This window comes from Lepidochelys kempii, chromosome 8, assembly GCF_965140285.1.
Source record: "Lepidochelys kempii isolate rLepKem1 chromosome 8, rLepKem1.hap1, whole genome shotgun sequence".
Lineage (NCBI taxonomy): Eukaryota > Metazoa > Chordata > Testudines > Cheloniidae > Lepidochelys > Lepidochelys kempii.
In genome coordinates this window covers 10,867,480-10,879,942 of record NC_136387.1, presented here as the reverse complement: position 1 = coordinate 10,879,942, position 12,463 = coordinate 10,867,480, and the positions used below count along the sequence as shown (strand labels likewise).

Below are 12,463 nucleotides of genomic sequence, written 5' to 3'. Positions count from 1 at the left end.
AAAGTCAAAAGTTGAGTAACAATTCTTTTTTTCCAAGATTGAGAAATGTTATTAAAAACTTGCCTGATTTCATTATTTTGTAGATTTGCTATCAGTAAACGAGTCTCACCAGGACCTTTTTTAAAAAAAAAAACTTTCAGCAATCAAAAATTTCTTCTGTCACCCATGGAAAGTGGGAGCTTTTTTTACCTTCTTTCACAAATCCCAATGCTGCCTTCTGTAAACATTTAAAATTAGCTCTATTAGTACCTAATTGTGTGTCCCATCTATAAGGTTAAGGCAAGAAAATTGAGAAATGAGAAAATGTATAGATTCCTACATTATACGTATGTTTGAAGTCCTTGAAACCTTGCGTGGTACTGACTCTAGAGGCTAAATTAAAAGATTATGGAAATGTGAAATAAACTATCAGTAATGTTTTCTAGATATTTCCATGTGATTCAGAGGGCCTTCCACAAAGAGACAGGAAAGGGAAACCCATCACAAACAAACATGAGTGGAGATGATGGAAAGTTTCATAACACCTTATATCCCTGTCTGTCTATAGCTATCTCATAATCTCAGGTGTTTCTAAAGTATCCAACCCCGTCGTATCTTATCTCCTTTTTGTTGGTAACTTCAGGAGGATTCCTTCACGTGGTAGAGTTGGTCTAGAGCAAGAACCAGGTTCTGGTAAAAATATAGTTACAGTTAAGCATAGAGAGCCTTATCAGAGCTGCCAGCCATGTAATGCTGAAAGATGTTGATGCCCCTTAAATGAAATAGCATGCCATTTTCTCCTGGATGGAAGCTGGAACATTAATGAGATACTAATACTGCTAACTGTGAGTTTGATCCTACAGTTTTTCCTCATGAAGGTAGTCTCATTGAAATTAATGGGACTGTTTATGTATGGACTGCTTCCACGAGTAAGTGTTGCATGACTGGACCCCCGTGCAAGTAAATCTCCCTTTTTACATTTTAACACTGTTGTGTTGGAATCCAATCCTGCAATTCCTTATTCTCAAGGGTAAAAGTTTGCAGGATCTGGCTCTTAATTTTATTTCCAAAGGGGGATCAGTCATCTTGCCAGTATAATAATGTTCCTAGTTAATTTAGAGGGCAACTCTTGAAAAGATATATAGCTCTTGTCACTTCTAATTCAGAGAATGCCTGGTGAGGAATTCTGAAAACGATACTTGAACACTTGAATGGTTTTTCAAATTAAAAATAATAATGGATTCCTAGTTGGCATCCTACCCCAATTTACTGACAACCTAGACTTTTATTGCATTTATGTTACTGACCAGAGTTGTAGCTGCATATTAGCCAAAAAACTTTCATAAACTGGTGACTGGGCCATAGAAATTGAGTTTTTATGCCCAATTTATTTTAGCCTGGAAGATCGCAAATTCTTGAACCACTCTACTGATTTAGCAAAATGTTGCAAATATCATAGGACATTTACAATCTCATCCTCATAATGGTGATGTTGAGTAACTTGCAGGAGAGAGAGTTAAGAAGTTTACAAAGCAGCAAAATATAATAGTCTTAGAGGAACTTTTCAGAATGACCTCCTTGTGTTCCCCACCCCACCCATGACTACTCTTCATCTAGAGAAGCAGATCTCAAGATTTAAAATTAAGAGTGCAATATCTGAAGAGTAAAAAGTACTTGATGTGCCACCTTTGTAATTTGAATCAGAGTAGTTATAATGGATTCTTAAGCTGATAAACCAACCTGTATATATACACCTAAGATACTTACCTGGCACCCATCACTGTAGTTAACTGAGCTTCTCATTCTTTAAATGTCTTTATTCTCACAACGTCTCAGAAAGATGGGGAAGTCCCCATTTTACAGAGGGGAACTGAAGCACACAGAGGCTAAGTGACTTGCCTAAAGACACACAGGAAGGATGTAGCGGAGCAGGCAATTGAAACTGGGTCTCCCAAGTCCTGAAGTAGCACCCTAACCACTGGGCCATCCACTTCTGTTTGGAAATCACTGATTTAGATTGCTACCAGACAAGTTAGACCATCCTTCCGCACAAGAGATAGGAGCTTTTGCTTTCGGAGCAGGAAAATCCACCTTTCAACCCTTCTGCCACCATGAAGTTCTGATGTGCAATGTACAAGCTCTGGGTAGCTGGGGGTTCTCTTACAATATGTTAAAAGGTGAAGATGGCTTCATCTTAGCTTTCAAAAACAGAGAGTTATAAATTTCAGAAGTAGTATGTTACCAATCATATGTAGTTAACACATTTTAAATGCTGTGAATATTCAGAACTCCTGTGCCCTTTCACCTATATCTTAATGCCTATACAAGATAAAACAGTTGCAAATGGACAGGTAAAGAGTTGAAATAGGCTACTGAGAAGAATACAAGGCATGAAGCCTTGCTATCTCTCTCTCTCTCTCTCTCATCAAAATTAGAGATGAGTTAATAATTTACTTTTTTGGTTCAGTCAATGAACTGAAAAATCTGGGGAGGAAATTGGTTTGTTTTGACCCAAAACTGATTTTTGTTTGTTTTTTTTTCCCTGCTCACCCAAATGAATAACCAAAAATCTTTTGTTTGGGTTGAACAAAATGTTTCAAACTTTGTTCCAAACTGCCATTTCCTAAAAATTGCATTTCTAAAATGTCATTTCCAAACAAAAATGTTTTAATGGTTTATTTTGAAAATGTCAAAATGAAGCTTTTCAACATTTCTGAAAAAAATGTTCACCGCAAATATTGGCCAAATTTGACCCAAATTCAGAAATAGTTTTTGTTCCCCAATACTTACTAATTGCTTAATATACTTATCATTACACCAGCCGTACTATTTACTGAAAAAGATTTGCTCAGTTCTATGCAAATATGTAGGAATTTAGGAGATAATGACATTTCCGTAGGGACTTAAAATGGATGCTTTGCCCTCACTTTTTAAAATACAACATGGTGCTGGTGAAGAGAGAAGGGGTGAATCAGATTTTCCAGTTGTCCTCTCTAACACAGTAAATCACCTAATATGTAAATACTTGAACTTTAATGCCTGGCTTTCAGAGTAAAATAGCACTTCTTAGATTCTAGTGGATTGTCACTTCTAGAAAGGGGGGAAAATCTGTTCGAGTTTTTTCTCATAATGGTAGGAGAACTGGTAGCATTTTTGTCTTCTGAAAGGCACGTATCATATTTCACATTTCTGATGGAAGCTCTACTTGAATCTAAATACTGACCAAGATTTCCCTTAATCTGAGGCTGACCTAGAATTTGATTCCTCGCTTTGAATTTTCAGGATGTGCTTTCTGAACCCTGATTTTCTGACCAACACTCTTTCATATGCAAAATATATGCCACTATTAACACATTTAGATGAAGGAAAACCTTGTAGGTTGAATTACCTTAAATTCAGTTTCAATGTTGGCTAGTCTTGCCAATTCATTGCTTAGTTCTAAAGCAGTAAGAACGGGGTCTTCACTGGAAAGAGACAAATAAGCGGCACTTGCTAATCCTTTGTAGGCATTCATTCTCGATCGAGAGTGACTGAAGGAATCTTTCCTCTGCTTCTCGGCACATTCATTGCACTTGCAGAAGTAGTCATGGGGCCTTTCTATCCGTGCCCCTTTCAGAAGCAAGATATGAACAATTTCATACTCTTGGCAATGAGCAGCGAGTATTATGGGGGTGATGTCATGAGAAAACCGAGTTCCATCTTCATCATAAGCATAAAAATCATCATCACGTAGTTCCTGCTCAAGGGGGCTTAGTGTGAGACGCTGCCCTTGTGCAAAGGCTGGATGGTTCAATATTGCTTCCACAATGCGCACATATCCCTTACTGATGGCCAACAGCAGTGCATCTCCAACTCGAGCCAGATTCTCCTTTTTCAGAAGGAGTTCAGTCACTTCCAAATGCTCATTCCCCACCGCTAACTGCAAGGCATTCTGTCCCATGTAATCAACACAATTAAAGTTCAGGGTTTTGGACTCTTCCAGCATTTTCCGCACCACGGGGATGTTGCCATATTCCGCAGAATCCAGGAAGCGTTCTTCCTCCGCGGTCAGGCTGGTGCCCTTCTCATTAAACATGTAGGCTGGGCCTCGGATAGCCTGTCTCCGACCTTTCTCCCGAAGGGTTGTATGCCTTCGATGCATGTTTTTAGAGTTGCTGTTTCCCAACCTGCACAAAGACAGGAAGGAAGCTTGATTATCCTCTCAGCCATTTTTAACCTGAGGTAACCTGAAAATAATGTTGAAAATGTTCCGTTGTTATAAGACCTTGTATTTAACATGGTTTAAAATGGTTTAGGATACATGCCGGATAATGCAAATTACTTTACTGAATAAGTGCCAAAAACGTAGGCTCCTAAGTCACCTAGACTCTTTTGAAAATTTTATACCCAAGACATAACAAGTAGCTGAAACCAAAAAACAAGTGGTGATGCTTTGTTGGCAACACACTATTCATCCTTCATGCCAGTCAGTGATCTAGGGCTGAATATTGCCCACCCAGCACGTGGATCCACTGCAATTGTTTGTTTGGTGTGGAGGAGTTTCACATAAGGAAAAAAAGAAGAAAGATTTTCATGGCAGGAAATTTGTTGGGTTGATTTGTCATTTTTAAATGGTACTGTTGGAAGCAGGGCAGAGGTTTGGAATGCTAGAAGCAGTATTAGCAGGAGCTGGCCCATTATCTAGTCTCCTGTTTTTTTTAAAAAAAACTATGGCCTATATAGTCTTTTAATTATTATTGTCCTGCGGGCTTTTTTGTTTCATTGTTTGTTTGTTTGTTTTTTAGAAAAAGTATCAGTCCTGATGTTATTTCCCAATCCACAAATGAGAACAATTAGTTATTCTATTGGTAGAAAGAAAGCAAGAATATAAGAATGGCCATATGGGTCAGAGCACTGGTCCATCTAGCCCATTATCCTGTCTTCCAACAGTGGCCAGTGCCAGTTGCTTCAGAGGGAGTGAACAGAACAGAGCACTTTAATAAGTGTCATCCAGACCCAGCTTCTAGTAGTCAGAGATTTAGGGACACCCAGAGCATAGGGTTGTGTCCCTGACCATCTTGACTAATAGCTATTGATGGATCTATCCTTCATAAACTTATCTAACTGCTGCTCTATAGTCATTCTTGTCTTCTTTTTTTCACCCCAGACACTGGCAAAGCGAATCTAAGGCTATATACCAAGGGCCCAGTTCTTTGAGTTTTGCCTGAGAAAGAAGGTTAGGGTTTGGTCAAGAATTATTTACATACGTATAATATATAAGTAAGTAACTCTCCAAAATGATGAACAATAACATTGCTTTTTCTCACTGTCTCTAATTAAAAGTAGACACCGGTTTTCCACTCCATTCTAACATCAACAGTAAGAATGGTTGGTGCAGAAGCAGAATACTATTCAAATAAAACTTCCCACCAAACATAACTAATATAAAAAATTAAGCACCTTAAAATACTGTAGAGAAGGATTAGCAGAACAAATGATATTTATGGTGAAGGCACTCTAACTCATGGAAGCCTTCACCTCTGATGAGTTATGGCCCCAATCTTATTCACGAACACTGAAGATTAGTATTTCAGCTTCCTTGCTTTATCATTTTTCTACATATAGTGGGACAAATAGAAAATTATTCCCTTATCTTTGAATACTTTCATAAGAAAAACTCAGCTATCACTTCACATTTTAAAAGTTAGTTACAATGATGTTTGACCTAAGCTCTGAATTATGATGGAATAGTGACAATGCAAAGAGATATATATATGTAATAACAGAAGATCTTGGAAACTCAGCCATACCCATGTCACATGATTCTGCGTGATGCCTTGTTCTGCACCAGTTGTACAGACAATTTTCAAACTAATCATACATACTGAGCTTGTGTAATGTGTTCTCTTGAAAAAGTGTAATTGTAACTTGATTGCAGGTATCTTAACATTTTTGTTTGAAGGTGCTCTGCATTTAAATGACTGTATTTGCATATGTTATTGAGACAGCTAGTGATCAAACTCAGAGATTGCAATTAAAATATTGTGTTTTTCTAGGAATGCATGCTTTGACATTCCATGTCCTTGGAAAGAAATCTTCTGTGGAAAGGCAAAACCTTGGGCCAAATCCTGACTCCAGGGGGACTTCTGCCTGAGTACGGGCCTGCTGCTGCAAGATGTTGACCACCCACAACATCTCTGGAAGTCCTTAGGAGTTGAGAGCCCTTGGCACTTTGGAGGAGGTACACAGCACTTTGTGGGATTTGTCCCTAAAGCACTACGGGGTTTCACTCTATATGTTGACATAGGGATGCTTGCTTAGGCTAAAGTCCTCTACCCAGCAGTTGGACTGGGTTAGCTGGGCTGGGTGCTGGGAGTAAGGGGCTAAGAAGAATTCTCTCCCACAAAGCACTTGTGATTCCTAACATTGTAGCCTACTCCAGCCAGTGTACCCATGAGGGTGAAGTACCTTCATCCACATCGACAAGGCCGTTCATGTAAAACCTATGATACAGCTGCTGCTGGTGGCAGGGGAGTAAAGATGGGGAGCTTTTCTATTTAGAAAAGCTGGACGTGCACAAGTCCATGGGGCCGGACGAGTTGCATCCGAGAGTGCTGAAGGAATTGGCGGCTGTGATTGCAGAGCCACTGGCCATTATCTTTGAAAACTCGTGGCGAACCGGGGAAGTCCCGGATGACTGGAAAAAGGCTAATGTAGTGCCAATCTTTAAAAAAGGGAAGAAGGAAGATCCTGGGAACTACAGGCCAGTCAGCCTCACCTCAGTCCCTGGAAAAATCATGGAGCAGGTCCTCAAAGAATCAATCCTGAAGCACTTGCATGAGAGGAAAGTGATCAGGAACAGCCAGCATGGATTCACCAAGGGAAGGTCATGCCTGACTAATCTAATCGCCTTTTATGATGAGATTACTGGTTCTGTGGATGAAGGGAAAGCAGTGGATGTATTGTTTCTTGACTTTAGCAAAGCTTTTGACACGGTCTCCCATAGTATTCTTGTCAGCAAGTTAAGGAAGTATGGGCTGGATGAATGCACTATAAGGTTTGACACCAGGCTCAAATAGTCCAGCCTAGTGGTGCTGGGAAGCCAGGGGAGGGACTCTTAGATCCAGAAGCCTAGACCTTAATGAATAAGGATCACCCCTAAATGGTTGCTGGAAAAATAGCCAAGAAAAGGGTATATGGCATCCCTGCAGCCTGCCCATTGGTTTTAGCAGAGAAGCAGATTCTGTCATCCATTACCCCTTACAAAAAACGAACTACCCTGGGTTTCTTATGGAATGCTGGGGTGAAGTTCACCCTGAAGGCAATTGGTTGATGTATGTTTGCATCACTGTTGTGTTTCAGAGGACCAAATTATTGCTAGGGTGCAAGTCTGCACAGCATCCGGACTTAGTGTTTGCCAGATATGTTGGCAGGAGTGCATATACTGTACTGAATGCCACATTGTGTAGCCTTTATGCATTGGCATCAATGGCCAAGATATTTTAAATCGACTAGTGATTTGGGGTGAAAATCAGGCCCCTTGAAAGAAATATCAAGAAGGGCACCCAATCACCCACACATCCAAAATCATTTTTTTTTAAATTCACTTTTTTAAAATCTTGGGCTATAGGATTTTACCAAAATCAGGACCCCAAGATTTTGCCCAATTATTATTATTATTTTTTAAATCTACAGAAATCTTTTGTTGTTGTTTTGTTTTGTTTCTTTCTTTGTTTCAATTAATATAGCTAAACCTCAAACATTTATAACCCAATCCTACCCAAAGCTATACACATTACTTTTAGAGTAAAAGATAATTAAAAATAATAGAACTGATCCCTGCATTCATTTCTTTTTCTCTTGCTTTGATCCTTATATCTACTACTCTGTTTTTTACATACAGAACTCTAAGGATGACTAAAGGAAATACATATTGAAATGATTCCTAAAATATGTGATGGATATTTGTACCAATAAGCTGTTTGGAACCTATGTTACTCTTATATTGTCTATCTTTTGACAGGCTCATGTGAAAGTTTTCTGTATTGTAAAGTACAGATCATCAGACCCTCTCTATTCTCTGTTTAGTATCAGTTAAACAATGTGTTTGCGGAACATGTGTTTTGAACGTTGAGTAAAATAATAGTTCTCAAAATTAATGGTTGTGTAACCCTAATCCTGGTCCCGGAACATAATTTTCTGAGTATAATTTATCCTGTCTGTAGAAGAACACTCAGAATTAGCTTTAGCTCATAACCATAATATGCCATGTGAACAATATACATGTTCATTCACAAATTTTGCTATTTTTTATTATTTATTTTTATTTTTATAATTTTTCTTTCTTTCCCCAGCAGGCGGCAGCATAACTCTGGATTACACCAAGCAGCAATTCCACTCTACCTGCTTCCAGAACCGAGTTTCTAGCTCTCTGCATACAAAGCCTTGATTCTTGGTTCGCGGATTGAGCCTACTTTAATTGGCAACGTTACTTAACAGTGATTTACAATCTCGAAAAAAAGGACAGCGAACCCCATCTTTAGACCCACCAGCTCCAACAGGGCTACTCTCAATTAAGCACACCTGGCATTGTGTGTATGTCTCCCCCTTTTCCATAGCATACATATTCTTTCTAACAAGAACAGGAGGACTTGTGGCACCTTAGAGAGTAACCAATTTATTTGAGCATGAGCTTTGGTGAGCTACAGCTCACTTCATCGGATGCATGCTGTGGAGAATACAGAAGATGTTACTCTGAAATTCTTTCTAACGTGTCAACGGCATGCAGCTCAACCCAGAGCCATGGGAGCAGACCTAAAACACGCTGTTCATGGTAAACCCAGCGCTGACGGACTATTTAAAATGGATTTGCAACAATGATCAATATATAATTAAATTGACACCCAAACATTTAACATTGCCCCCCCCCCAAAAAAAAAACAACAAAACCCCAACAGATTTATATAAAGGGCTTCCTTGCAGAGTTTCAATAAACAACAACAAAACCCCACTTCGCTGGGCGTAACTGGGAGCTCGGGATTTGGGCCAGAGCTAATAATCTGAGGAGGCAAGTTTAGTTTCACCTACTTAAAAAACACACCATCCGCCGCGGATCCCCTACACAGCAGAGAGTCAGTAGCTTATTTGCAGCGCAAGGGGCCCGGGTCCGTTGCCCTCTAGACGTTTGCAGTCCCAGGCTGAGCGGCAGGCGCAGGAGGCCGCATGGTCGCCGGTCCGGCCGGTGAAGCGCTGTCTATGGTGCTGAAATCGGGACCAGAGCTGGGAGCCGCTGGCTAGTTAGTGGCAGGAGCGGCGGGGCCGGGAGCCGGCTGGCTCCGCGGCTCTGTCCCCGGTGCTGCAAGAGTCAGCTGAGCTTCCGAGACAGAACCCCATCCCTGTCGCTGGGCGGTGGGAAATTTCCCAGGGACCATTAGGGATGCATTTACTGGAGGAAGATCCCGGGGCCAGACTGGCTCAGGATCCCGGAGACAGGCGGCAGGAGAGCCCCCCGGTCAAGCCCTGGCGATCTCCTGCACGCTTTTCCATCCAGGCTTCCCTCCCCACGCCTGGAGCCTTCGCGGCAAGTTTTCTAGCCCACCTGAGCCCAGCGGGCTAATTCAAGCGGGTGGGGGCCAGGCGGAGAGAGGCGCTGTCCGTCTCCCGAATCTACCGCCCGACTGTCGCCAAAAGCTCCCTCCCCGTCTTGGTCCCACCAGGGAAGCATCTGCTACAACTTCAGTCTCGCCTCGTGAACCTCCCCCTGCCTGGAACGCTCCAGATCAAGGTCCCCTAAAGTGACCCGGGACTGCCCGCTCCGCTTCCAGAGTCCCAGGCTCTTCTCATTTTCCCGGCGTCTCATTCACAAGGCATCGCCACAAAGGAAACCGTCCCCGGCGCTCCGAGCCCGCGATCTTGCCCCTGTCCTCTGCCCTGGCCCCTTTCAACGCCCTCGAAGCCCGCTCCTTGTTATTGGGGAAACTGAGTTGGTCCAAAAGAAACCGACATCCTTTTACAAGCGATTCTGCATTCACAGACCCGGGATTAAAGGCTTCCTGGAGATGAAATGCAGAATGCAGTCGCTGCTCTATCGCCGTGACGAGTTCGGTCATGCAGCGGTGCGAGTCTCAGAGAAATAAGATCAGGGTCTCTCCCAAGCCCGTCAGTGCCCTACAAGGAGGACATGAGCCACCACATCCTCCTCTCCCTCCCACCCCCTCCTCCAATGTTCGGAAAGATTTAATTGGTTAACAAGAGGTTTTCGCCAACTCCTGGAGTTGATCTGTTTAGAATTGGGAATAGATTTGCTAACTAAGCACCTGGGAGAAGTCCGGTCAATCCTGTTTCCAGAGACCAGTGTAAATGTAGGGAGGCTGGGCGGCGTTGGGATATTTACTGAGCCATAGGGAGCGGCGCCCGAGCAAGAGGGAATCTGCAAAATATTTATGGCAGGTCTACCCTGTTCCCTATCAGGCCACCAACCAGGCAGTGTGCAGAGCCAGCGCATCTGTATCAGCTTTTCCCCAGGTCTTGAGCCTTAGGGAGGAGGTTGTATTGCCAGGTGGTGCTAAATGGTGGGGGGAGGCGTATAAAAGAATGTCTGACCTTTCAGGGGGAGACACTACACACCGCCGATGAGACTAGTCTAAAACTTCCCTGAAGATCTGCCCATTGCTAAGCGCACAAGGTCACATACAACTCTCTGTCCCGGGGATATTTCGTATGTCATAGTTACAAGGGCACTGACTCCATATAATTACGCAGATTACTTTAAATATAGACCCAACATTGCATTTGAAATCACATTTATAGGAATTATTCGGGATATACTCTCCTCTCAGACCTAGACATGTTTGAGAGACAGACAGCAGTCATTCACTTTAGAGCCACTTTTTCTACTGGGAAAAAAGGTCAGATCTCCAGCGCCTTATGTCCTTTGATTTTTCACCCAAAACAATTACTTTAATGTTATGCCATCCAGTAGTTGGCTTTCATCTTCACAAACCAACAGACGAAACAATTCATATATAAAATCTTCACAGATGAAGAACAGCCTGCATGAAAACCATAACAATTACCAACACCAAAACGCCAGGTAGAAATACTCTTCAAGGTGATAGATAGTTCAACCGATTCATAATTTTTCAAATCTGCTGGATGGGAAAATGACTCCAACCTAAAGCCAGCCATTTTTATTTGCTTATCAGTAGCAAATATTACCAGATCTTCAGAAGAATACTCAACCTAGAATGAACGAGTGATTTCACCATTTAGAGCCATTTTTTCTCCTAATCTACTGCATGAAAAATGAAGAGGTGGTGACAATGTATTGTGACGGGCCAAGGCCAGATGGCTATAGAAAAGTAGTAGGAGATAGATATATTACCTCCAGGCTAAACAAATCCCTGGTACCAGGTTAAGTGAAATGGAAGCTGCTCCAGGTCAGTTAAGACACCTGGGGCCCACTAAGAACTTTCCAGAAGGCAGGGAGAATGCTAGGTTGATTGGGACACCTGAAGCCAATCAGGGGCTGGCTGAAACTAGTTAAAAGCCTCTCAGTTAGTCAGGTGGGTGTGCATGTCAGGAGCTGTGGGAGGAAGTTGTGCTGGTGGAGAGGCTGAGTAGTGCACACTGTATCAGGCACAAGGAAGGAGGCCCTGAGGTAAGGGTGAAGTGGAGCTTGAGGAAGTGAGGGCTGCTGTGGGGGAAGTAGCCCAGGGAATTGTACATGTCATGTTTCTAAAGGTGTCAGCTACCATAGCTGATACTATTAAGGTCCCTAGGCTGGAGCCTGGAGTAGAGGGTGGGCCTGGGCTCCCCCCCACCTTTGCCCCCTGATTAATCACTGAGACTGGGAGACAACAGAGACTGTGCAAGGAAGGATAACTTCTCCTCACCTCCCTTGCTGGCTTATGATGAAAATGGTTCAGACTGTGACCCTTGTCTCTAGAGAAAGAAGGGTTATGTGGAGGGTCACAGTGAGCCTCTGAGGCTAGTGAAAGCCGCCAGGAAACATGGGACCCATGAAGGCAAGGACAGAGCTTTGTTACAGTATTTAATTCAGTAGGCATGATTCACACTCCTGAGCCTTCCCAGTTATAATGTAAATAGGAAGTTCTCTGTCCACATGTATTTTACCCACTTCTTTTATCTAGGTAAAAAATTAAAGATAGCACATGGATCTTTCTGGAAAATTTGTATCCAGAAATTAAAAAACAGATTATGCCTCTCCGTAAATGTAGTTTCCATCTGAAGCCAATAAAATATTGACAATGTTATCAATTGAACTTAATTATTCCAGATCCCCCTATGTAAAAGGATACAATAGAATGGGAAAATTGCTTGTGAAAGACATGAGAAAGAGTTGGAGAAATCTGTGGTCTACGGCATATATATCAGTGGAGTGAGAAATATTTCATATGATTATTGAGGGTCACCACTGCTGGCTTGTAACGTCTTCCAATGTTGGTGGAATGCGGCAAGCTGGAAAGCCAATACGTGGCATGTC

General features: G+C 42.2%; 1 protein-coding gene across 1 annotated transcript in view; it reads right to left on the bottom strand.

Moving 5' to 3' along the window:
* Positions 1–10,067, bottom strand: part of TRPC7 (transient receptor potential cation channel subfamily C member 7) — a 126,479-nt gene extending 116,412 nt beyond the window's left edge. Inside the window, exons 1-2 of the mRNA XM_073358081.2 lie at positions 9,844–10,067; positions 3,368–4,145 (exon numbers count right to left, since the gene is read on the bottom strand). Of these exons, the coding sequence (XP_073214182.1) occupies positions 3,368–4,145; positions 9,844–10,067 (1,002 nt within the window). The remainder of the gene's footprint in view (positions 1–3,367; positions 4,146–9,843) is intronic.
* Between the last annotated feature and the right edge of the window lie 2,396 nt (positions 10,068–12,463).